The sequence below is a fragment of the Leuresthes tenuis genome, unplaced genomic scaffold (genome assembly GCF_036924035.1).
Source record: "Leuresthes tenuis unplaced genomic scaffold, fLeuTen1.0.hap1 SCAF_8, whole genome shotgun sequence".
NCBI classification, from domain to species: Eukaryota; Metazoa; Chordata; class Actinopteri; order Atheriniformes; family Atherinopsidae; genus Leuresthes; species Leuresthes tenuis.
Genome location: NW_027325362.1, coordinates 8,407,193 through 8,433,498, shown reverse-complemented (window position 1 = coordinate 8,433,498; position 26,306 = coordinate 8,407,193). Strand labels below are relative to the sequence as shown.

The window sequence follows — 26,306 nt, the reverse complement described above, 5'->3', positions numbered from 1 at the left end:
AATTATGCCTTAATGCAAATAGGTAATTGCTTTGTGAAAGACCATGAAGCTCAAATTAATTCCTTCTGTATTCTCCCATTGAAAGGTCTTTATGGCTGAGCTTAATGATTCTTTTGTGGCTTTTTGGATCTGCATAAAGGCAGTTTTGTTCTCATTATTTTTCACAGTGTAGTGCTTGTGGAGAACATCCCCGAGGACATCACCTTCTTGGAGAATGGCACCTCCCACCTCCCTCTCTCAGTGGGGCTTTACAACTTACTGGACCGAGCTATACGGGTTGTAGAGATAGTTTCCCCGCTGTGGCTCCTCAACTCCTCTGACTATGAATCCAGCTTCCTGCCTGCTGCCAGACAGGTAAAACCAGAGCAACCCAACAGAGAATTAACTTAGCAAAAGGTGTGATTTTTTTTAAAGTTACATTTTGGCCCCATTTTACATTTTGTCTGTTTCTTCTTCGGGGTCTTAGTTTGAATGCCATTTGTGCATGGTAACAACTGATGAAAGAAGTGCTCAGATTCTTAATTTTCAGTTTATACAGTACAACAAAAAAGCACTCTTTACAGATAGAGTTCCTTTATTTAAATATATAATCATATAATCAAAAGGAAAATGCATGTTAGACAGAAAATTTGCCCCAGTGAATGATATATCATTAAATGAATAGGCTACATATGTGTATTCAGTAAATCCTGTTTGTTTTTTTATGGCTAAAAAAAACAACTTAATTTTTCCATAAAATTTGTATTTAATATTACTACATGTATTAATTTCAACAATCTTTAGTGATATACAATTATAGAGGCGATTAGACTCATTGTGGTGGAGCTGTGACATGAACAAAGGAATATTTAGGATAGTAAAGTAAGATTTGGTCGTGGATGAGCAGAGATAGGAGGTAACAGAAGCTTCTGATGAGGCTGCTCAGGTATCAGGAAGAGGTGGCAATAGGGTGAAGGTGGTTTGTGTGAAAGTCAGCCTAGAGATAGAATGACAGAACGGAAGAACATATTACAGAGCAGGGATCACACTGATTGGCTTAAAGGGTGATTGGAGCAGTGTAATGTGACAGAATTAGGAACGAGGTTAATCTGACAGCGTGGGAAAAGTGAGGGAGCATAGCGGGATGAAAAACCGGAACACCAGAGAATAGGGTCAGACCAGAAGGAGAAGATTTTCCTTTCTGAACGTTTGCATAAGCTTTATTTAAAGAGTCTATTTTCCAATGACACTTTTATTTCAGATGTTACGCTCTGCTACAGGCAACGGGAGGTAACATTAAAAAAAAGCCAAGATAGTAAAATGGAGTTATAGGAGGTTTGTTGTAATAAAGACATTATAGATGACATAAACAAAGGAGCCAAGTCTCCGCCCTTGGCTACTCAAACCAACAAATAATCAAGACATAAAAAGATTGAACTAAAGTTTTAATCACAACCAACGAAAGGCCATTTCGGCTCACATAAATTTAGACAGTGTACAAGTTTTCCAAGTCCTCAACTGTAATGGTAAGTTTTAACAATTACGACTCCACAACACACCAGAACGACAAAAGATCGGTACCACAAACGACCTGCTAAACTGACATCTAGACGAACCGCACTGTGCGACACGGCCGCATCTTTCAGAGCATTTTAAACAGTTGGCACCAGCTGCTGTTGTGATTGGCCAAGATGACTGGAACACTACCAATCAGCCTTTTAGAGAGGCGGGCTTAACTCAAGAAAACCAATCCTAGTCGGGCGTTTGAACACCAAATTTACATACAAATTGAATTACTGTATAAAGTCCTTTAGGCAACATCACAGGGCAAGTTTTATTTTTTCTTTCTGACAAGACCAAGAGGCGAGTTGTGGGGTCATTTTTCTTTTTGCTATTTTGTGAAATAGTGGATTAATACTGAACACTGTGTTGTACATTAATCATATATCCAAAAGGGTCTGGTGTGTTGCTTTTGGGTTATTTTTCTTCCACACGTTCTCACAGATCCTCTGCTGTTATTACAGCAAAATAAATTTGTGTGTGTGTTGATTGCACTGAGGTTTGCAAACAAACCCGCAGATGTGGATTCATAGTTGATTTGTTGATGCTCTGCTATGAGATGTAGTTAAAACACTACATTATTTTATTTTACCTTGTTTTATTTTACCTTTGTTGATACCATGTTGAACTTTCATCTATAGCTATCAAACAAAATAATCAAGAGATTGTCTTGTGAAATGATGCCTCAATAACACACCAAGTCATCTTGTGTATGTCTGTTTTGAAGTTTTTTGACATCATACACCCTGTATTCTCAAGGAATGACAGCCTGCACTGAACTTTTGCCCTGATCATTAAAATTGCATGTGAAAAGCTCAAAATGTCCCTGAACTGCTATAGGCATTTTAGTGAGATCATGTTCACATACAATTCTTCTCCTTTTTTTTAGACAGGAAGCACATCTGAAGTTTGTCATAAAAAAGGACATTTGGCAAAAATACATCTTTGTGCTTCAACCAAAGCAGTGATGTCAAAGCAGACAAAATGACAGTGAGATTATTAATTGACCCCGTTCTAAAAAATAAAAAAAATCAACGAAAATCATTGTCTTTTCTTACAGTCATAATATAATGTACTAATGTTGACTATTTCTCATGTTGCTTGAGTCAGTGTATCATTTTGGAAGCAAACTGGATGTGTTTTATTGAGATGGGCAGGATGGATGTGTGTGCGCACGAAGCTGAATATGTCAGCTTATGACTTAATGAAAGCTCGAAGCAGAAGCTTCATAACACAGAGAAGCTAATGGCCTTTCAGCTTGAAGCAATCCAGAAAATGTACAGTATATTAAATCTGAAATCAAATCTTGAATTTAATATACCAAGGCAGTTACAAGTGGTGGGGTGGAAATGCTCTGTATCAAAAACATAAAGATTAGCATCCTCAAGACATTGTGTGGGTGTTTTGATTTAATTGTATTAAATATAGATATAGTAAGACGAAAGAGTTAAAGAGATTAAAATGTTTTCTGAAGCAAGCAGTGACAAACAAGGTCTCATTCACAAAATGATTGTTATTTTACTTTTTTTTTCTTCTCTACAATTCATACTGCTTTTCATCAAAGTTAAACTAAATGTTTCTTTTGGTGAAATTACACATTTAGGAATTCCACACTAAAGCATCTGAAATGTGTATTTAATAGTTTAAGATAATGATGTATTCTGACTCAGGCAGAGGTATGTTTTGAGTTTTCGGAATACTGGATCGTACATTTACTGTTGTTATATAAAAGCATATTCCATGACACTTCTTGGCATGCCTTTCAGTCACCAGATATCCTGTAACATAAACCACCTTGATGATAAAATCATCAAGGCTACACTTTCAGAATATTTATAGAGTCCAGAACCACAAAGAGTAGTATTACTCTCAGCCCTTTACTTAATGTGTAAAATCAAACTTCTAGATTCTAAAATAGCTAAAACAACCATTCTGTTACATTTCAATACGTTTTGTAAGTAACAGACTTTCCATTAACAGAGAGCTTCCTTTGATGGGTTCAATGTAAAATTGTCTACATATCTACAGGATTCAAGATTTTAGCAAATTTCCCATCTCCTGTGATTTCTTTTAGGAAAACATTTCAAGAAACCAATAAGGGATGTTGGATTTGGTCACCACTCTTATGTGTACCTCATTACAAGAGTCACTTGTCTATTCTATGAAGTCTATGAGTCTATGAATTAAGGAAATTATAGATGCACTAGTGTTCTTGGTACTTACTGTTACATTTGTACATAAACGCCGTCTTAAAAGTCACTTTTTATTTTGTGATATTGTACAGAAGTGACAGTACATCCTTTTTTTTAAAAAAAAGAGTGTGTTGTTCTAAATTTGGAAATGTATGCTACTGAGTAGTTAAATAAGCTCAAGCGGCCACGCCTGTCACCATGAACGGATATACAAAGAATAGAATAGAATTTAACTATAAATACTTGAACAAGCAAAACCCCACAAAAGAATTAAACAAGACATCACAGCAGACGTCTGCACACAAATACACTCTGGGACAAACAGCTAAAACTCAGGATATAGATGATTATCGATGGCGCTGCACTATTAACGGAACTCTAAAGAAAAATTCAGTTTTATCTGAATACACAGTACATACATGTCATGTGACAGCGGTAGTTTATCGATGTGTTTCTCTCAGGGCAGGGCTTTGCTGTCCAGGCTACAGGGACTGAAAAATAAAGGAGTCCAGCTGAAGATCTCAAGTGGAATGATCAACTCGACTGAGCTGGACATACTCATCAAACACAGTCAGCTCCCCCTCTCTGTTTTATACATTCTACCTGTTTTTACTCAAACATGATTCAGCTAAGTTTTGTTTTTCTGGACATTTTTTAGCATTTCTCAGTCTCTTTCCATCCTTCACTTTACCTGTGTCTGTGCTTCATTTTCTTTGCTGATTCTGTTGGACACTCATCTCCTCATCTCACATATAACCTACAGTCTTTTCCTTGCTGCCTTATGTCTTTTACTTTACTCCCGTTTTCTCTCTTACTGCCCATTTGTAGATGCCGAGGTTCACTATGTCAACATGTCAGCACTGACTAAAGGCAACCTGCACTCCTCTTTTTGGGTGGTCGACCGGACACATTTCTACATTGGCAGTGCGAGCATGGACTGGAGATCTCTGGCCACAGTACTGTAGACCCACCACACATTACAACACTCACACACACACAGCTACTTTATCATGAGGCTGCAGAAGAAAATAATCCCAATGTTTTGTCATCTTGAAGCTGCATCATGCTGAAGATGGTTCTTTATCATTGTGGATGTATATTAAGCTCACTATCACGCTGCAGGTTGAATTTCCAGTCACGTGCCTCCCTGATTTTTATCACGTTATGGTTGCAAATCCAATATCTAAACTGCGTAAGCACTGAATATACAGCATGTGTCCTCAGTAATGATGCTGAAGGTTGTATTTTTCAGATCAACTGTAGCAGTTCTCAGGCATTTATTTGATTATTCATTAATAAACACTATTACATTTACATTTGTAAAAGGTATGAACCACACTAGAGGCACAAAAATGACACATAATGAGGTTGTACTTGTTTACATGCCAACATGATATGATGGGGGCATTCAATAAAGGCAGAAATGAGTATCCAAAAACAGTAAGTGCTGATTCTTTTGTCCCTTTCCTCAAAGTAGGACAACTTGAGTGGTTCATTTAAGTACAGACCTTTATGTTAGGCACCCTCATATATCTTCAGACATCCAAGGTAGAAGTAAGCTTTATTTCAGGAGATGACTTGAAAGGAGTTCAAGGAGAGCGCTCAAGAAAACCTATCTGCTCCCAGTCCAAATGTGTTAATTTTTTAGCTTTTATAGCATTTTGTCTTCAAAGTACAGCCTTTGCAGGCAACAGCCACTTTGAGACTAGTTAATATTTTCTGTCCACACATTTCTTTGCAAAATCCTCAGCTGTGGTCTTTCTCATTTCCAAGAGTGTCTTTGAAACGTGTAAATGACACGTAAAAGACAATCTAAGTTATGGAAAGTCATTTTTACTCTACTATGACACACATTTTGGTGTTTTTTAGGGAGTAGGAAATCTGCTGTGTCAAATCATAGTTTAGTCAGGTAACACTGTTAGAAATGTTTTTCACATTTAAAAAAAACTGCAGGAGTAGACCAACTGTGGGGGGGGGGGGGACTATAGAACTGGCAATTTAGAAAGTAAGAACTGAGACACTGTATCTGAGAAGTGCCTCTTTGAAATGAAAATGCTGCAGAGAATAAAGAAAGGAAAATGAGAACAGAAACAAGAACCACTGAAGGGCCTTTTCATTCCTTGCTGTTGCTGTGACGATGGATGAAAGCTTGCAATTGGATGAGACTTGGGGCCAATATGGATCAACAAGAGGAAGATGTATTATGTAACCCTTTAATGTCTACACTTGGAATAAAACATAGAAAAAACATGTCTTTGCATGTTTCAGTTTCCTAGGAACAATAATAATTAGAATCAGTTTTGTTTTTACAAATGGTTGGGGTGACAATGTACTGTCTCACTAAACATGTGCTCTACCAAATAGTAGAAAAGGACATAAAAGGTATAAATGTGTTTAAAGTTCAACATTAACCTAACTAGGAGAGGCAGTTTAGACAGAGCTAGTGGAACACATAATTGATTTAGTCAAAGTAAAGACAGAATGACTTCCCTGTATTAATACTGTGCAGAGGTTTTCTGGTAGCATCCTCATGCAGTATCGGTCCAGTTGCAAAGGTATTTTCTTGGAATATAAAGGCTGTTCTCCATATCTAAAGTGTTCTAAATGTTTTCTGTTTGTCCTGTAGAGGAAGGAGCTCGGTGTGTTGGTGTACAACTGCAGCTGTCTTGCCCTGGACCTCCACAAAGTGTTCAGCCTGTACTGGGGGCTCCACTATAAAGACTTCATCCCTTCTTTTTGGTCAAAGCGCCTCTTTGCACTCTTCAACAGAGACAGACCACTGGAGCTTGAGGTCAACAGCACAAATGCTCTTGCCTATGTCTCTGTAAGTAACATTTAAAGCATTAATTTGTATTTTACGGTCCTCCATTTGCCCTAACCTGAGGACAAGTCATCGATGATATCCAAAAAGAATCTCGCATTTTGATTCATCTGAACACAGACCTTTTCTCCACTTTGCCTCAGTCCATTTTAAATGCGGTTAGGCCCAGAGAAGATGGAGGCATCATCATGTTGGATCATGTTCACACATAGCTTCTTCTAGCATATTAGAGCTGCATTTTCAAATAGCACAGTGAACTGTGTTCACAGACAGTGATTTCTGGAAGTGTTCTCCAGTTATTCCTCCAGTTATTTCCATGACAGAAACAGTCTGATTTCAATGCAGATATTATATACTGTAGATGATGAAATATTCTAAGTATTCACAATTTCATATTGAGGAACATTATTCTTTAATAGTAAATTTATAGAGACAGCTTTTGTGAAGATTACTGAACCTCTGCCCATCTTTACCTACATTCTGCCTTGAAGCATTTCTCTTATCTAAACTTGGGGCTTGGTTAATCTCATGAGTTGCAACATGCTCCTCCAGCTGTTTCTTGTTAGTACTACTTACATTTTCAGGCTTTTGTTGCCCTGTCCCAACATTTTTGCGATATGCATATGATGTTGCTGCCATCAAATTCTGGATGAGCAAATACTTTTCATGAAAAAGTAGAATATCTCATTTTCAACATTTGATACTTATTTATGTTCCATTGTGAATAAAATATTGGTTGATTAGATTAGAAAAGCATTGCATTCTGTTTGTATTGACATTTTACACAGTATCCCAGCATTTTTGGAATTGTGGTTGCATCTCACATGATGTGAACACAGCTTCAGCTCGGGATGAAGTTGGGTGTGACAGACGGGATTTAAGTGAAGTCACCAGAAAGAATAATCAAAAAACATAATATGACCAACCTTAAAAGGATTGCATGAGACTGAGGGAGATGTCAGTGAATCTCCACTCATTCACACAGTCCTAACAAACATGTCTAATTAGGGAAAAGAAGTGAAAACACTTGTGTGGGTGTGCAGGTGCTTTGAGTAAAGCCAGCGTTAGTGTTATCAGTTACACCTGTGATTTTTTTAAATCAAGATTTCTGCTGCGAAAGAGGTGTGTTATCAGTATCCATTTACTGTATAATCTTACATTCATAACAGTATAAGTCGGTGGACTGTTAGTATATACCTTACTATGAGATGTAGAGGCCATCTGCAACAAAGATGACAGAAAATATTTTTCACCTCTATGCAGAAAGCCACATCTTACAGTGTCATTTTCTCCCGAGTCGTGAGTGATAGCGATGCCATCCAACCTGCAGCGGAAAGTAGTCGATTTGTCTGTGCTGTCTGTTTCCACAAGATTAATATGAACGCAAACAGCATACTCAACTACACACTGTGTTAATCATCCAGTGCTAGTCAACAGAAAGTTAAAACTGAACCTCCAAGGCTCATAAAAACTTTTAACGAATATAATCAACTCGTCATGTTCATTTGGGGGAACAATAATCACGAGAGGAGAGTTGTTATGTTGTTTTCAGCGTTAACAGTCGCATTGGTAATTCTGTATATTATTAACATTCCTGCCTGAGTCTCTGTGGTAATAACTAACTATTTATACAGTGCTCTGAATCTCATTTATATGTGTTTCTTCAGGGAGCAGTATACTGTTAGCAGTTGTGTATCCTCTTACCCACAGTGCCATCATTTTCAAATTGTATTTGCTTTCCCTCCTCCTCTGTTGACAGAGCTCACCAGATGTTTTCATCCCCAAAGATCGTAGCAGTGATCTGGAGGCCATTTCCAGGGTCATCCAGGAGTCCCGCCATTTTATATACATCTCCATTATTGATTATCTGCCTCTCCTCAGCAGCAGCACTCAAAGGTTAGAGCCACTCAGCCACTGTACACAGAGTTGGCATTCATTTATCATCATGAGATTGGATGCGTTGCTTTGATTCACGTGATTAAACTCTGTGTATGCCTCTGGCTCTTTGCCCATGTTTTTGTGTGTGTCTGTGCCAAGGTACTGGTCTCGTATCGACGGTCTTTTAAGAGAGGCTCTGATCTTGAGGAAGGTGCGGGTCCGCCTGCTGATAAGTTGCTGGGAAAAAACCCAACCGCTTACTTTCAACTTTATCTGGTCCCTGAGGAGTTTGTGTATGGAGCAGTCCAACTGCTCACTGGAAGCGGTAAGTTCAGGGCCACTGTGTACTATTTGTAACTGTACAGATAAAGTCTATTGATGCTCAAAGCACTACTGTGTGTCTCTGTCTGTTGTGTGTAGAAGTTCTTCAACCCCAGAGTGCAGAGGGATGGCAGTCACCATGGAATAAACCACAACAGGTTTATGGTTACAGACAGAGCCATTTATTTAGGTGAACTCAATAACTTGACTTTATGGCTGTGGCATATAACTCTTTGCTAAGGCAGTTCTAATTTTCAGTGGAACAGTTTTGCATTTGTTTTGTTTTGGAGAATGAGATCAAAAGAATTCTGTGAGGAAATAGCAACACAAGCTCTCTCAAAATTACATCGAACAGCACATCATTGTTAATTTTTATCAATGCTCGTAATTTGTTTGTTATTTTTTAATCCTTGTATTATTTGTATCATTAGTAATAATGTGCCACAACTGCTCCGTAAGGAACAAAGTATTTATACATTGCCTATCACCAGAGAACCACAGATCGTATACTGAGTGCTTATAGGCATTTTTGTACATGTTGTATGTGCCTAAAGCAAAAAACAATCTGTGCTATCTCTTGGCTGGTTACAGTTTAAGTCATAAACCCTTCCTCCTGCGACAAACATAAAAATGGGGTTCCACTTATTAAGTATACGAAGACATCACTCAAGTGATGTTAAAGTAAGTGGAAACTATGAAAAAACTCATCCTCATAACTTCCCTTTTCACCTGACTTAGAAATGATTTCCATTAAAAGATCAGCAGACCTTGCCTGTGCAGACAATCTAAGGAGCTGGTCTGCTATTTTGTCTCATTAAATCAGTTGGACACAGTACAGCCCAACCTCTATGAACACATATACACAAAATACAGTGTAATACCTTGTTATCCACTATTAATAGCAAGCCTTGTTAGGGATCAGACCTATTGGTGAACGCTGTTAAGACAACATCACCACTGAAGATTTTTGCAACTGGAATGCAGTTTATTTGGATATGACGTCTTTACCAGCTCTGAGTTCTGACTTCTAAGAAAAATAGTACACAGCATTATGGTCCCAGAGGATGGGTATGAAATATTAAAAGTGTTTAATTGTGAAAGAGCTGTAAGAATCAATATTTCTTTATTATTTTTTCCCGGAAAATTACAGAAATGGGTAGCTCTAAAATTTCCTTTTGAATAACAAAAAATCTCATTTTTGGTCAGTGTTGGGCAAATACTACAAATGTGTAGCATAAGACTTATGATTGAAAAGCATTTAGATATTAAATTGATCGAATAGGGTCTTTAAAGCTGCATGACAGCTCTTCTCTGTAAAGAAACTATGGTGGGACCAGCAAATCATCATCGTTTGTTTCATACCAATGAAATGAGTAAACTAATTGATCTGGGAATAGTTTGACAAAATTGAGGAAGTAGTTAATTTGCAGGCAGCAAGCTTGAAAAAGCAGGCAGATAACTTTCTATTGGTGTCTGCAGCCTTTAAAGATAATCAAGATTGCTTTGACTGCAGCAAGGGTGGTGTGTTCACATTTGGGTGTGTACGAAGGATCCTAAATGCTCTGTTTGAATGCAGTGGGAGGACATGGTGATGCATCATACAGCCCATTAGCTTAATGGTCGTAGTGTGTTTGTTCAGTCTGGGAATCAATGGTCAATATCGCTGGGCTTCTGGTTTAGCAAGCCTATAACCAGATAAGACAAAGCAGCAGCCTAATAAATAGTCTATCTGTTCCATGTATCAAACACTGTTTGTGTTCACGTACATTTTAAAAAGCTAATCAAAAGCTAGATTTTTGCTGTTTTAGCCGGTCATCTACATCTTTCACGACTGTTCATAACTGTTTCATAACTGTTAACAATCAAAAAACAGAAAATGTAACTTATGTATTACATAAATGTGATAAATGTTTGTAGATATTTGTCATCCTTGCTTTTACAAGGTATCCAAACTGTTTCACGTCTCAAACTTTGATCTGTATCCTGACAGGTAACCTTGACTGGGTGGGGAATGAGTTTGCCTTTAATGCAGGAGCAGGCCTTGTGATCAGTCACCCAGAAGGCATCGAGGGAAGGAACATCACAGTGGTGGAGCAGTTACAAGCTGTATTTGAGCGGGACTGGTTTTCACGTTACACTCGCACGGTGCAGAGTAATAAAATTCCTGTTTGCAGCGATCACCAAATTAACAAGATGGTAACCGTTAAAGCCAGCCACATTGACACTGGGCCAGTGCCTGTCAGAAAAGGCCAGTATGATAATAGACCTGCACCACTGAGAAACCATCACAAAGTCGATGGACTGACGCCGGATAAAAAAAAGCACCATGATGACGGGCAAAGAAAAGTTAGTCACCAAAGCATTGCCAATGGACATGTACCAGTTATGGATAGTTACCAAGAGAGGGATCATATAAAAATAAATCACTTAGATGACAGACTGCTTCAAGTCAAAGATAATCATGACACCCCAATGGATCCACCCAGTCATTCAGCTGAGAGCAGCGGCTTCAGAGAGATGCCCAATGGATCTCTGTGACTTTCACTGAATTTTGTTTGGAAAAGATGCTCTCTTCCAGTGTCAATGGACTTCTAACACTGGGTGTTTGTAGCACTTTAATACTGTCATTCTGTGGTAAGTAAAATCTAAAGATTTAAATATGATCTGGTTTGCAAGACTTTAAACAAGGAAGAACTGCAGTCTGACACTATGGACAGATACTGTAAGAAGGATACGCAAAAATATTTTGGTTTAGAAGAAATATTTATACAGAAATTATATATCACACAATCCCTACTTAGTTAGTTAGTTAGTTTTTTTCCTCTTTCTTTTATTAGGTTTCTCAGTCCAATGACTCACATGAAATTACGTTGATTGCCTGAATCTTGTATGTTACTTAAGGAGTTTGTGGCAGTCATAAATTATCACCCTTTAAAAGGGAGAATAATAGCTGCATACCTGTGCAGAGAAAGGAGACGTATGTGTAGCTACACTAGCTACATATTGCATCAAAGTTAACACCAAAATAGTAGAACATTTATAACACAACTTTATTTGTTGTGGATTTCTTACTGCCTCTGCTCTGATGTAAATAGTTTTATCTCCAGGAGCATTTTATTTAAAATAAATACCTACACTCCAAGCTTAAGATCTACAAAGTGTAACTTAGGATCTTTAAACTAATTAGAAACCACCAGTTTAAATATTACATTTACATTTGGTCTAATCCAGTTAATGGAAATAGACAACCTTACAGATAATTTACTCAAGTCTGAACATTGTCTTTACTCTTGTGATGGAAAATTAGGAAAATTGATCAACTTGGACCCCAAAAGCACTCATCAAATCAATATCAAGTTTCAATAGCTTTATTGCCACAAGTACAGACAGTTGTTGCACATTGCATTATTTTATCACATGTGTATTTTAATTAAATATTCTTTGCGAGTTGCTGATGAAAAATGTCTTTGAGTCAAGAATAAGATGGATTATTGATCTGAAGAAGTCCTAACAAATAATCATTATCTTTATATACCTATACCAAGAAAAGAGAAGGAATTAAATGTATATTGATATTATCTTTCTAAAATGTGACTAACTGAACTACTAACTGAAGGGAGCAGACTCAAATAGAAAAAAGGGGGCAGTGGGTCTTTGCTGTCAGCCAAATCAATACAATGAATTTTTAACAGAGTCTGACAGTTGCAGTAGCTGCAGTTTAACCTCAAGGACATGTTGGCCAGAAATGTCACACCTAGCTTAGATTTATTTTAGTAGAGTCAGAGTTTAAGCATACACTGTAGGGTTGTTAGTGTAGAGTAACTACGTAATACTTGACTGAAAGCTTGTAGCAATTTACATTTGAATTTTGAATGTCAGCATGTAGTCTGTGTCTACAAAACATTAAGCAGCAATGCTTGGGAGGTTTCTAATGTTGTCGAAGCATGTTTCCCCTCCCCCACACTCCCAAAGCCATTAATCAAGCAAACGTGAAAACATTATCAGCAAAGCTTAAATAGTTGGGTCTTTATTAACAATGCTTATATTGTCATGGTCAGTGCTTTAATGTGAAAGCAGCACATCTGTAATAAGGCCATTGTCTTAATTAATTTAGCTGGATGAAAAATGCCAGTAAACTGAAGCACAGAAAACAAAAAGCTGTGTGCTCCATAGATAATTAATTTGCATTGTTTATGAAAACTGATGAATCACGAAGAATTCACCTCTTCCAGTTTCTCAAATATGAATATATAATAATCCTCTTGGCTTACCAAGATATTATACCACATATCCTGGACCAGCTAACATTTCATGGACCGTACAATGAATTAATCAACCAGTTAATCAGTAACTTAGTCAACATTGAAAAAAAATCATCAGTTACTGTGCTGAAGTATCATCATTTTAGAAGAAAACTAGAAATAACAGAGTGAAAAACAGAATTAGAGCCTGTTCTGCTTGTTCCACAACCTCACTGAACAGCTATAAGACTCAGTTCTGCCATAGCACGTTTCATGAACTTACAATCAGGGCACATGATGCCAAATTACTGATATTAATATATGAATTTATCATTTGACGTTTCTTGATTCCTAACGATGGATAACTTTTGCCATCTAGTGGACATCCTGGGAAAAGGAAATCCTCTCATTTATTTGACTATATGACAAAAGTCAGTTCAGGTCAGTACACATGTTGGTTCACAATGACTAATTATGCATCACCTCCATCCATCCACCCATCCATCCATCTATTCTCTACACACTAATATTTCTACTGAAATTGTGTTTACACCTATTATATGTTTATATTACATTTTACACATTCTAAAAAAAATGAGTGTAATTTAAAACTATTTGATTTTTTAATTCTAACCTGCAAGAATGAACAATTGTTTGCAGCTGTATGTGTACATTAACATGTTATCCCTTTGTGTGTAAAGCACTATGTCACCATTCTGTAATGTTGGTAATCTGACAACTGGTCTGGAGTCAGGTTTACTACTAAACGCTGCTATTGTTGATTAATTGTCACATGTGGGGAAGGAATGCTGCTAAAACACTTTACCCAGTGTTTGTGTGTAATATTGCTAGTTTACTTGATTTTTTTTAATCTGACTTGATCTTGAAAAACAGCAACTATTTTCACTTAGCAGGGATTGAGTCTAAAACAGAGCGCAGACATTTGATATCAGCCATTTTTTACAGTCTGCAACATGCAAATGACAAAAATCCAAGCAAAAGGAAAGATAGGAATGTTTCTGCATCACCCATTGTGCATTGTATGTTGCCTATTTCTCCAGAGAGATTCAAGAAAACTGAACAATTTTCAGTGGAAACTGAAAAAGTAAGATGGGTAGAAGGGTAGAAGGGTATTTTAGGAGCTGCACAGAAAAGCAGAATGAAGCACCGAGTAGGATATTTCACTATTAAAGCTTTTTAATGTCGCCTACCTTTATTCTGTTGAACATTCTTGGCATGACAGCTGCTTGCATGCCTTGCCTTTATAAACTCTACACAGTAGCTATGAGTCTTTCTTGTATTTGTGCTAATGGGGAAATCTTGTATATCTTTTGAAGATACAGACGGAATGTATATTTATTGAATATCCTTGTTAATGCACACTACTGATGACAAGTACTGATCACTCAGTTTTTACTCTTAATAAAGATTAAGCATCTTATCATTTTTCGTTATGTGTGTGTGTGTGTGTAAGTGTGTTTGTTCATAAAAAGTGAGGATTTTTCTTTTATTTCTGAAAATGTTCCTACCAGCAACCTAGTATAAGCATGCAGGCTATGAGTGACAGGTGGACATTTTTCAATTTTTATAATTCTTAAATCCAGTAATTCTAGTTTTTAGACCAGAACTCAAATATTTAAAGTCAGGCTGTATGTCTCTTAATGTCCAAAAAAAACTTCTAGTTATCCAATTTCTTTTTGTGAAGTCTGCCATAACAAGGTTTGATTAAGTATGCCTAGAGCCGTCAAATATCTGCTTTCGCCAGTCTGAGCTATTCATACAACTGCAGAATCTGCAAACTGGGGATGCGCTCACAGTCTCTCCAGAGCAGTACACAAAGGGATTCAAGTTATTCAAAGAACTTTTAAGCCAATGCGAAAAAATTGAGGATTTCATTTGTATTACTAGATGTGCCACCATCCTAAAAGTGGTTATAATTATAATGCATAATCTCTTTGTGGTGTTAGTTTTATTTGTCTACTTAGAAAGGCTAATAAGCGGTTGTTATAAAGCAACTATGTAGACTTACTTAAGTACTTCACTGGTAAACATTTAAGGTAGTATATTCCATATTCTGCTACATTTCAAAGGGCAATACTATACTTTCTATTCAAAGATAATTAATATGAGTAGCACTTTTAGGGTTTGGATTTTATTTGTTTGATAATATAGTAGTATTGTTCAATACAACACACAGTTAAATATCAAACCATTGATTTCTACCTTTTTTTATTCCAATCATTATTTCTTATTCACTTGTGCAGTCAGGATTACATGTCAGGAGATGAAGCTCTTAGCGCCACAAGATACTGATCGTTCCCTGTGAGAAGTTCAGGGGTAAAGAGATAGAAAGATAAAGAAAATGTTCAGTTACAGTTTTGTGAAGGTTGTCAGTTTAATTATTTTTTCCACTTCAAGACACTTCAAATTTATCTGGAGTGCCTGTATATGAAACTGTACAGCAGTTCAAACTAGAAACACCTTTTGCAGCCACAACAGCTGATTAGTGCTGATTAATCACCTAATCAACAAAATGTTTCCTTATGACATATGAAATTATTAATCATTCGCCTTATTAATTCTGCTTTCTCTTTTTATTTAGCTTCTTGGACTTTATGCAGGATTTATAACTGTAGGTAAATATTTTTACATGGGTGTTAGAGTACCTTTGCTTTAGGTTTGAATAGCTTTGAGTTACATATGTCTTTTTGGATGTTGAATTAGCTGCATTTTGGTTAAGAGAACTGGCTTTTGATGAGCAAACTTTGCAAATAAACTTGAGGAAACATGATAGTAATCTTTTAAGACATCAATAGTTCTCTCGGGGCTGATACCTGTCTAAGTCCCGAGAGCAGCGTACTTACGCAGTGGTTACCGTAGCAACCGATTTGGCGTCACCACTCTCGACTCAAATTCATGACTTCGCGTTTCTTCTCGAAGACAGTCTCGTCTCGCGAAGAGTAGGAAAACAGCTACAGTTTACTCATGGGAGCGTGTTAATGAGGGACAATTAACCACATGTATATTCCCCTCTGCCTGGGTCGTCTGTGTTTGAGCTGTCGCGGAGCTGGAGCTGAAGAACAGCGCTGTGTCCGTATTGTTGTTACCCAGCGTCGGCCAACATGGCTGAGGATGACAACGAGTGGATTGTAGAGAGCATCGTTGGCTACCTGGGAAGTGCCGAATGGGTCATTCCTGTCACGGACTTTATGGAAAACAAATGCACAGGTGAAACAAATCGCCCATTTTCAGCCTTGTACATCTGATAATATGCCCTTTGTGCGCTGGGCACATTTAGGGCGGCGGCTAAGCTAGCGCTAACCTCTAACTGGGATGTTGTCGACGTAGGCAGCTGCATTTGTGCATTTCTGCAGGGTTTAGGGCCTGATATCAGCCCTCCTCTTAATGCCTGTTTTAGCGTAGAGTTAGAATTTAATTTCCCTTTCCCTACATAGGGCACATGTGAGATTAAAGGTAGCAAGCGACACCACAAAGAAGGCACCTTTGGCAAAATAGCAAAACCTTGTTGTCAAAAACGCTCAAAGACGCAATTTATTGTCAAATGGTAAAGATGAGTTATAATGGAGTAGCCAAAAGTCTCGTGTGGGCTCAGTATAATTGCTGAATTTTGATGATTAACTGATTACTCTTTCAGTTTTTGATGACGAGGATGAAAATAAGTTGTCGTACACAGAGATCCACCAGCAGTATAAGAAACTGGTGAGTACAGACCCAACACCAGATGTTTAAAACTTGTCCCCTTTACCTGCAGTGTCTCTAAATGACTCATTAATGGATTTAAGATTGCTGACTCATCAAGCTGAACTACTGGAAACTGCTTTGTCTTTGCAGGTGGAGAAGCTGTTAGAGAATTACATGCAGGAAGTTGGCATCGATGAGCAGCAGTTTCTGGATGCATGCACATCTCCCTTTGCCAAGTCCCAAACTCTCCAGGTATTTTAAACTCCCTGCCTTGCACACCACTGTCAGCCTGCCAGCTAACCTGACTAGAGAATCAAGGATGGGATTTGCTTGCATAATCTCATTATGTCCACTTTTTACACGGTACCAAACTTAATTGGTCTCTTTCTCCTTCTTCAAGGCACACAGGTTTGTCATATAAGCAACATAACAGTCCAGTCCATGACATAATCTACAACCCTGTTTCCAAAAAGGTTCACCACACTGTGAAAGCCACAGAATAATGTTTCTTCAAGTCTGAGTCAGGCTAACTCAGTGATGTCCATGGAAATATGGTAAAGATTTTAGTTGCTTAAAACATCCTAAAAGACTGAAAACTGTGTTGTAATGAATTTTAGAGTTGGACTGAACTCCACTATAAACTTTTATAAACTATAAACCTTAGACTTGATAGCCATGTCATCTCACTGTGTGTTTTTCATATTTTTGAAGAGCGAAGGTATATGATAGCAGTTACTGCAGTGGTTACACAACAACTTAAAGAATCAGATGTATGCTTGGTGGGTTGAAAGGCCAAGTTAATGATCATGTACCAAAGTTGTTAGGGGACTGCATGTGCATGGACTTACTGGAGTTAAACACTGTGGATTATTTTGTGAAGCACCAGTGTTGCACCGTGGAGGTTAGGAGGCTTCACACCTACTCAGAGATCTGAAATTGAACACGTAACTATGCTGGACGTCGGGTTGATTTTGTGCAGAACCACAGTGATGTAGAGTTGAGAGATGCCTCGCACCAAAGTTTATCGCAGCCAAAATTAATCTCCCTTCACTGCAAGAGTCCTCACATTGTGTTAGCCTGGGATGCCCAGCATGTAAGAGTACATTGCAAAGTTTGAGAATGGTGGTACTAAAAGTACTAACAAACAAACTTAGAATGCATATTTATTTCTGCTTTTGTCTGACTTGAATGTAAAAATGCACAGACGTTGGAGATTCCATTATCTGCTATTAATATCATTATAAAATTAAAGAAACCAAAGAACTCTCTGTATTCAAGGGACAAGGCGAAGAAGGCAATTCAGTGTTCTGAATAATAAAAAATCTGACATTATTAGGGGGAAATCATAAGCACTGCACCCTCTAGGCTAAGAGGGGATGCACCTCAGTGGTAAACCGGATCTGTCCCAGCTTCTTTTCAAACATGTTACTGGCATCAAGTAGAAAATGAGGATATTTTCATTCTAAAACAGTTTTACTTATTGTCTTTGTAATATGTGACTTATAGGGTTGTTTTCTGTTTACACCGCAGCATCCTGACATTTTTTGGAAATACAGTTGTACAGTACATCCTTATTTCTGGTGCATTGTATTGGCTGACTGAGACTTTGAGGTAATTTCAGATTTAACAACCTATCCATAGATTTTTATTGGCACTGAGAATGAAGTTTAACATAACTGTGCCAGATTGGCAGAGACGGAGGTCTGGATTTGGTTGCAATCCTCTAGAGACTTAAATCTCATTAATTACTTCTAAGGTAAATACTTATAATTACTGTCTTCTAACAGGGTCAAGCTGAGGTTGAGGTTTGCTGAATGCAGAAATATTGGCTTATTAATTGCAATAATGTTAAACAAATATCTTCCTTATGGTGCCAGCTATAGAAAACTGCCTGGGTCACATCTGTTTGGTTTAGTTATAGTTGAAGCATAAAATTAGTGACTATCTGGATTATCTGTCCTTTGAGAGCATGTTTTAGATTGTATCTACACCCAAATACTAACACAGAGGAAATGTAGAACTGGAATTTATGCATAAAGATTCAAAGTACTTTTTACATTGCTGCAATTTAACAGTAGTAAATATGATACTTCTACTGCAGATTAAAAGAAGAGTTTCAAACCAATCTCACAATGCGTATACCACTTATTGTACAGTTTTGGGCTGGTTTAGTTTATGCAATAAGTGGCAGCCTTTACTGTTGCATTTGTGGTTGCTCAGTAAACAGTTTTTATTTATTCTGATGATAACATCCAACTTAAGTTAGTGTTCCACTGATCTTTTTGACTGATCTGTTTTAGTTTGACAGTGGGCAAATATTAGACAAGGTTTAGGGAGTTTGAGATAAAGTTTGCCGTGTAGCTGAGTTTACCTTACCTTATGCGATCAAGTTAATTAAAGAAAGAGGATATTGAGTGTGTGGTGGTGGTGGTGGTGGTGGTGGTGGGGGGGGGGGGGGGGGGGGGGGGTTAGGTAGAAATAAGATAGGAGAAGAGAGACGCAAAAAGCAAGGTTAAAGTGTGAGTAGATGAAAGAGTGAAGCTAAGCTCCAAGAGCACAGTATTAAAGACTTGCCAAGCAGTAGCTAAGATGTGGGATTGAACCTTAATAGAAACAGGAAGCTAGTGTAAAAGATTAGCCGTAAGTATCCCTAAGTTTGAAAACATAGCTCCAGTTTATGTCGGGATTGTTGAATTACTACGGTGCGGACAGTACATCCTGTCCTGATCTGCAGGGCAAAAATAACTAGCTATAACTAATAACTAGATTTTCAAATCAGTCGGTATCCTTTTTGTCTTTCTGTCAAACCTTCTTGAGATCATACTGAATAAAATCAAAGTGAAGCCACATTAAAGAGCAACTTGCAAGTTAGGAGGCCCAGTGACTTAAAGTCTCAGAATTTGTAGCAAGAACTTTGTAGCAAGAGCCATGTTTCTGGACAGAAACATTAAGAGCTGTTCTAGCGTCATAGTTGGTACACCTTTAAAGACTACAACTTAAAATGTCAGACATGACGGCATGTTTTGTTACAGATGTGCTGAGAAAATTATCAAAATACACACAGGTGAGAAAGGTTCCCGTTAAGTCAGAAGAACTGTGGACTTAGTGTCCTGAAAGGCTTGAGTTTGTGCATCATGTGCAAAAATAATATTATATATAATGTAAAATGAAATCTTTTTATATAACTACTTTTCCCCACAAATTTCTGCATGTATTTCTCATAAAAGATATTACATCATTAAGCAACTTTTCAAATCCACATTAGGATATTTGGTCCTGACTACAGGCTTGGCATCAGCTTGTACTTATACTTACTTACATTCTCGTCGCTCAGTCTGTGTTCCAGCCAGTTTTGGCTACAGATGACTTCCAGATCTTTCGCTCACTGATGGTTCAGAAGAACATGGAGCTGCAGCTTCAAGCCCTCAGGGTCATGAAAGAAAGGAATGGTAGGCTGAGTTAACACACATACATGTTCATCATGTCTAAACACTTTTAGAGTGAGTGTTGCAGGTAATATGTCTGTGTGTGCAGGAGCCCTCCCAGAGTGTCTGACTGATGGATTTGATGTGATGACAGAGTTACAGCAGCAAGAGATGAAAATCCTTGAGGAGGTTCTCAAGTAAGTCCCTGCCCTCCTGCTTTCTTCCTCTGTCTCATCACACCATCTTCTTTCTCCAACACGCAAATACGCACAATGTTGTCTGTTCCCCCTTAAAAGGGCATTTGAATCAGCAGGTTCTAACTACAACTATAAGCCTGCCAATTGACTCCTGATTTCAGACAGAACTCTGCTCCTCCATCTCCTGTGTTTTACCATTTTCAATATCTCCTGTCGCGCAGAAGTATTCCAACAGAGCTAGCCATCTCAATGCTAAAAATGCTAAGTTTGTTCCCTCAGTGAATGTTTGTGAATATGTTTACAGCAAATGCTGTGTAACAGAGACATTTTTGTCTGTTTGCCCACCTCCTCTACCAAAACAAGTTCCAATTTACAGCATTTTGCTGTGACACCATCACTCCATCCTGGGCTTAGAGAGTTGACCAAAACCATTGTTATTAGTTCAAAAACTACAATCAAGCCTAAGTATTTTTAAAACTGAAGGTTTGCAGTGGCCAGATATTTCACTGAATTAGAACCACAGTTACATCTTTATATTCAGCTAAGGCAAAGATTTTAAAGTCTTATGACATACTCTCAGCTTGTTTCCATGTTCTCCCTGTGCCTGCATTGGTTTTCTACGGTCCCTCCATCTTCTTCCAACAGTCTAAAAACACGCATCTAGGCTTAATTGGTGCTCCTAATGTGACCATAGATGTAAGTGTTCACATGTTTTTTTTCTAATTGGTTCTGTGTGAGCCCTGGCGACCTGTCCAGAGTGTACACCTTGTAGATGCTACCTCCTTAATCTTAAACAGGAAAATGCAGGCATATAAAATGTATCGATTGATGGACTCACCGTCTTTTTTGACAGGCACAAAAATGCGTCGTGATGGAGCTTTAAGAGAAACAATAACTCACCTGATATCATGTGCCATCAATAAAGTAATGTATAACAATTACATCTATAGGACATGGATGTTTGTTTTGTTTTTTCTTTAGTTTTGGTAGGGATGTGTTTTTTTGTTTTTACTATGTATCAATAGTATGTGCCTCGGCATCTCAAAGCTGCTATCCCAGCTCTCTAATGGGATTTTCCCAGTGAAAGCCAGGCCTAATAGAGCACAGAGAATCCAGTGGGACTTCAGTTAATCTCTTTAGGTGATGGTCAGCTAATATAGGTGAGCAGGATAGCTACTCAACATGCAACTGAGAAAATAGTATTTCTATCTCCTTTGTCTTACTAGGCCACCTTGGGGACATACCAGCACTGCATTATCCTGCTTCAAGGCCATTCCAGATCACCATAATATGATCTGACAGTCAGCTAGGAGGGAATTCAAAGTCTTTCTTCTCAAGCACAGCATCTGACATTAGCTGGTGTTGGTGGACACAGTGCTTCTTTACAGCTGGCTTGTCCACGAGCGAACTGCAACTCTGTAATGCCCATAGGTCAATACTCTGAAACAATGAAACAAAGGAAGAACCTTAGTTGGATGAAAGTAATAAAGATGTTCTCAAGTACAAAATGTGAGATAACAGGAGTTCTCGTGATGCTTCTGTCAAGAACAGTAGAACTGTTAAGTAATGGTTTTAGGTGTGATTCAAAGTCTGAAAGTATTGATGAGCTACATATTGGTTAGTCCTGTGTCCAGTCAGGATGCTATAAAACTCTTAACAGCACCAGTAACTACATGTTTCTCTCTCCTTCCTTGTACAGATGAATAAATGCGTTGCAGAAGTCTCCACTTAGGAAATTTGAATGAAATAAGTCCAGTTAAAAGATCTGTGCGTGGTGACCTGCTGATGCCTGTTTGCCTCGCATCAGTTCTAATGTTGCACATGCTTTTTTTCTGCTTATCTTCAGAAAGTCAAAAGAGGAATATGATGAAGAAATGTACCGGAGGCTGCTCTTAGAGGAGGAGGTCGGCTCCACCTCCAGCAGCTGCTCTGATAAGCCAGTGGCAGAAAGTGACGAAGTCCAGAATACCACATCAGCTTCCAGCCAACATAGCAACACTCCCAAGGTAATCATGAGCTTCAGGAGCAAAATCCTGTCGACCAGTCAAACTCCCAAGTCTTTTAAAAAATCTGAGGCTTTTTGTCCAGGACACCAAAATATCTCTAGATTTAGTAGGATCATGATCAAAAGTGTTGTTTCTTTCCATGCAGTTCTAATGCAGCAAAGGGTGAATGGTTGCTACTAACAGTCCCGCCTGTCTTTATGAACACTGTAGAAACATGATAGACTGTGACGATGCATCATATAAGCCCAGTCTATGCACTGACTTGAATGATGTCACACCTATAGTGCTTGAGCATGTGAATTCACGGGGGCTCGAATTGGCACAAAGAGTAGGAACAGTACAAACTATTGTTGTTGCACACGTAGCTCATAAACAATGCATCGTCATTAAAAAAACTCTAGTATGTACTTGATGGTTGTACTATTGGGCTTTTTCTTTTGCATCTACTATTCACTCTTTGTGACATTGGAAAGCCAAGAACATGATAAATCCCATGTGGACATTTGACAGACACAACTCGCTGCAGACTGTTGTCACCTACAGATAGATTTCCCTGTGGATTGCTTCCACACCTTGGACAAATGCTGATTTATTAACAGCACGTTAAGCCAGGAGGTGCTAACAACAACAGATGTCCTAACGAAGAGGAGGAAGTGTGAAGAACCGTATATCCCAAAGAAGCACAAGCGAAAAGCACAGACAGCAGCTGCACTGGACAGTCTTCATTATCTTAATTTCCACCACCAGCAACATCACCCACACAACCAAGAGCTGCCCACAGCTCAGGCTGCTCCACGTATATCTGAGACCTCCCCCATGATGCTGTTATAACATGTAGAAATGCATTTGCAAAGCCCCAACGCAAACGGGACACAGAAGTATATTTAAAATATTTACAGGAACACACTTTGAGTCAGTGGGTGTGAAGTTTAAGATTTGGCTCATCAAAACAGAACTTTTCATTTTCATAGCCTGGATACTCCTCTGGTAACAGAGTTGCTATTCAACACTGATCGATTTAAAACACGAGCATATATATTCAGCATGTATAAATATTTCTGGATTCCCTGTTCCAGGTCAAAACCAGCCTTGCCAGAAATGAAGAGGACAAGACAGTTGCCGCAGGAGGTGGAGAAGAGAAAAGCACAGCTAAGAGCAGTGCCACCTCTAAACCCAAATCAGGTAAACCGGACAAGGAGCAAACCCATTTCCGACACAAGCACCATTTCTAATATTGCTCATCTCACTGTACCTATCAAAGGTCATTTTAAACATACAGGAGACATAAGGTGATTTGAACATGTGTGTACAGACGGTGGCAGTAACAGCGTGCAGTCCAAAGTTCTTCCAGCTTTGAGACCTCCAGCAAAGTCCAGTGAGCCCTCCAACCGCAACAGTTCTCACACGAAGGAGCAGAGCACCAGCAGCCAGACCTCAGCCGAGGCCTATCTGGAGGAGGCGCACAGGGAAGCTGGCTTCTCTAAGCCGTACACTGTGAGTCTAATCCTGCTACAAACTCGTCTTTTGCGTGAAAAAAAGGTGTTTTGAGTTGCCCACCTATGCCCTGTGTGACCGTCACCTCCATTCCGCTGCAGGACTTGTCAGCCTCACAGCAGGAGCAGCTCCAGCAGAGGGCGATGTATCTCCGTCAGCAGCGAGACAAGCTGCACGCACTGAGAAAAGAACAGAAACCGAAGCAGACCACACCGGAGGAGGCTCCAACCAACCCTGCTCCAGCACCCTCCACCACTGTGGTAAATACACCGTCACCACCCTATATTTGAAATAATTGCTCTAAATACAGAACATTGTCATCATATTGGCTCATTTAAACTCACACTGGTCACATATTACCTGTGAGTTCTGTCCTTATCAAGTACACGTGTTTTCATCTTTGAGTTCTTATTTGTCTTTATTTCACCTCCTTTTCTCTAACTCACACTTACCCCTCATTTTTGTTTCCTTTTCTCTCCTGACTTGTTTTTTTGGTTTTCGTTTTGTCATTTCCATCTGCCTGTGTCTGACCTGACCTGCCAGGAGGCAGTCGGGCAGCCCCAGAGGAACGGGGCCAGATCCCCTCCTCCCGCTCCTCCTCAAACACAACACTCTGCTAACTCCTCCAAGCAGAAGGTGATCCATCAGCTGCCTGATGTGAACACGTATACTCACACGTATATATATACACTTTGTGTGTTTATCTGGTTTTGCTGTGTGGTGCTCCGTCTCTGTCACTTTCTCACAAAAACTACCAAGTACTGACTCTTCAGCTCTTAACATAGGGACGTGATTTTCTTGCTAATACATATACAGATGTGCTTGGCTGAATCCTGGTAGTCTTTCCTACTTCCATTTCACTTCCTTGACATTTTACCTGGAGTCGTGGATTATTAACCCCTCTGCCTGGTCTGTTCTTTTCACACAGGAGATATCTGCTGAGGAGAAGAAGAAGCTGGAGAAAAGAAAACACCTGGCTGACAAGCTGAAAGAGGAAGTGATCAAGAAATAACTTCCCCTCCAAAAGCTATAATCCCGTTGTTATTCTCTCTTTACTCCCGTAATCAAACGCATGGCTTCCTTTACACTTAACACAGGTCAGGTTTTTTTTCCTCAAAGGGGCGATGAAAAGAAAGAAACCTTCTCTGCTGAGTTCTTGTCATTGCTGTCTGTGGAGGAAAGAGGTGCATCTTTTAGGATTTGGATGTACAGACCATTTAAGTATTTAAAGATCTGATAGCTTCATTTGTTTAACAAGAGAAAGTATCAAGCAAAGAAATATCAAGCAAATTGAAAAACACACATCAGTCAGGGAATATGCTCGGTTTACTCTTTGTAATATATTCTGGCCAGTGTCCAAAATTACTCCTGAGTCACCACAACTCCAATGAATGCACTACATTCATTTTAGTGGCGAGTTTGGAGTTTTCAAATTCCAAAGAGTATCATTCTTGACAGTTTATACACTGCCTGCTCGAAATCTTCAGTTACAAAAGTCAATCGGACAGCTAAACAGCTCACAATGTTGTTTTTGGGGGGTTTTTTTCAAGTAAATGCATCTAAAATTTCCAGGTGAAACAAGATTTCATGGACAGAATAATCTGAAAGCAGCATTAAAAATGTGACACTTTCAATACAGCTATTTCCCAAGTGTCTGAAAAACACACATTACTAAAAGTTCTGGAGTGATTTAGGACACAGTCGTAGGGCCATTTCACTGTAGACAACAGATGAAAGTATCATACATGTTAAGAATCCGACTGTAAGGCACAGCTCGTCCAAGTCTCAGTGTGTGAATGATGAAATAAAGACTCGATTGAGGTGGTCGTATGTTATGGTGAAGGTTATGTTAGCTCAGTCAGCGTTTCCCAATCCTGGTCCCCCTGCATGTTTTCCATGTTTCCTGCTCCAGAACACCTGATTCAAATGAATGGGTCATCCTCAGCCTTCTGCAGAGCTTAAAGACCTGACCCATTCATTTGAATCAGGTGTGCTGGAGCAGGAAACATGGAAAACATGCAGGGGGTGTGCCTTGAGGACCAGGATTGGGCAACACTGAGCTGGGTTATATGTACAGTCTTGCTTTTCACGGTTTGCATTCCCAAAGGGAAGAAGCTGGTACCTCTTTCACATTGTAGCACCTCACGCTTGTTTAGTGGACACTGTCACATGTTTGCAAAGGGGCCAAGAGAACTGTGTGTTGCTTTCCATGTGGAATGCAGTATTTATCTTCAAAGCAGTCAGCAATCTTCACTTCGAGCAATCAAGATGCACCAGTTTATATATATATATATATATGAATTATTGTTCTGTATGCTGTTTAATAAAATCACATTTTATAGAAACAACCCAGACTACACTTTTGAGTTTATACAGAACTTTTAAGTCGAATGACTGGTCCTTAAAGATGAATAGTTGCTGGTCGGGTTCTGTTGTAATCTTGGACAAATAAAATAAAATTAATAAAAAAAAGCACCACCAACACATGTA

The 26,306-nt window shown here is 38.7% G+C and overlaps 2 protein-coding genes across 3 annotated transcripts in view; both read left to right on the top strand.

Annotated features, from left to right (window-relative positions):
• LOC140312844 (inactive phospholipase D5-like) overlaps positions 1 to 14,438 on the top strand; it is a 56,914-nt gene extending 42,476 nt beyond the window's left edge. Inside the window, exons 3-10 of the mRNA XM_072390686.1 lie at positions 168 to 354; positions 4,193 to 4,301; positions 4,560 to 4,687; positions 6,358 to 6,555; positions 8,312 to 8,448; positions 8,590 to 8,755; positions 8,851 to 8,941; positions 10,742 to 14,438. Coding sequence (XP_072246787.1) covers positions 168 to 354; positions 4,193 to 4,301; positions 4,560 to 4,687; positions 6,358 to 6,555; positions 8,312 to 8,448; positions 8,590 to 8,755; positions 8,851 to 8,941; positions 10,742 to 11,289 — 1,564 coding nt within the window. The 3' untranslated portion in view covers positions 11,290 to 14,438. The remainder of the gene's footprint in view (positions 1 to 167; positions 355 to 4,192; positions 4,302 to 4,559; positions 4,688 to 6,357; positions 6,556 to 8,311; positions 8,449 to 8,589; positions 8,756 to 8,850; positions 8,942 to 10,741) is intronic.
• Positions 14,439 to 15,890: 1,452 nt separating this feature from the next.
• Positions 15,891 to 25,982, top strand: cfap36 (cilia and flagella associated protein 36). 2 transcript variants are annotated; one of them, XM_072390684.1, is made up of 11 exons: positions 15,891 to 16,220; positions 16,648 to 16,712; positions 16,845 to 16,946; positions 20,029 to 20,143; positions 20,229 to 20,316; positions 22,163 to 22,322; positions 23,399 to 23,504; positions 23,635 to 23,816; positions 23,918 to 24,076; positions 24,360 to 24,452; positions 24,745 to 25,982. In XM_072390684.1, exons 1-11 carry the CDS (start codon positions 16,115 to 16,117, stop codon positions 24,826 to 24,828), a joined length of 1,260 nt encoding a protein of 419 aa, XP_072246785.1. In that variant the 5' UTR covers positions 15,891 to 16,114; the 3' UTR covers positions 24,829 to 25,982. The 2 variants fall into 2 exon arrangements, with proteins under 2 accessions (XP_072246785.1, XP_072246786.1); XM_072390685.1 differs by lacking the exon at positions 24,360 to 24,452.
• The last annotated feature ends 324 nt before the right edge of the window (positions 25,983 to 26,306 follow it).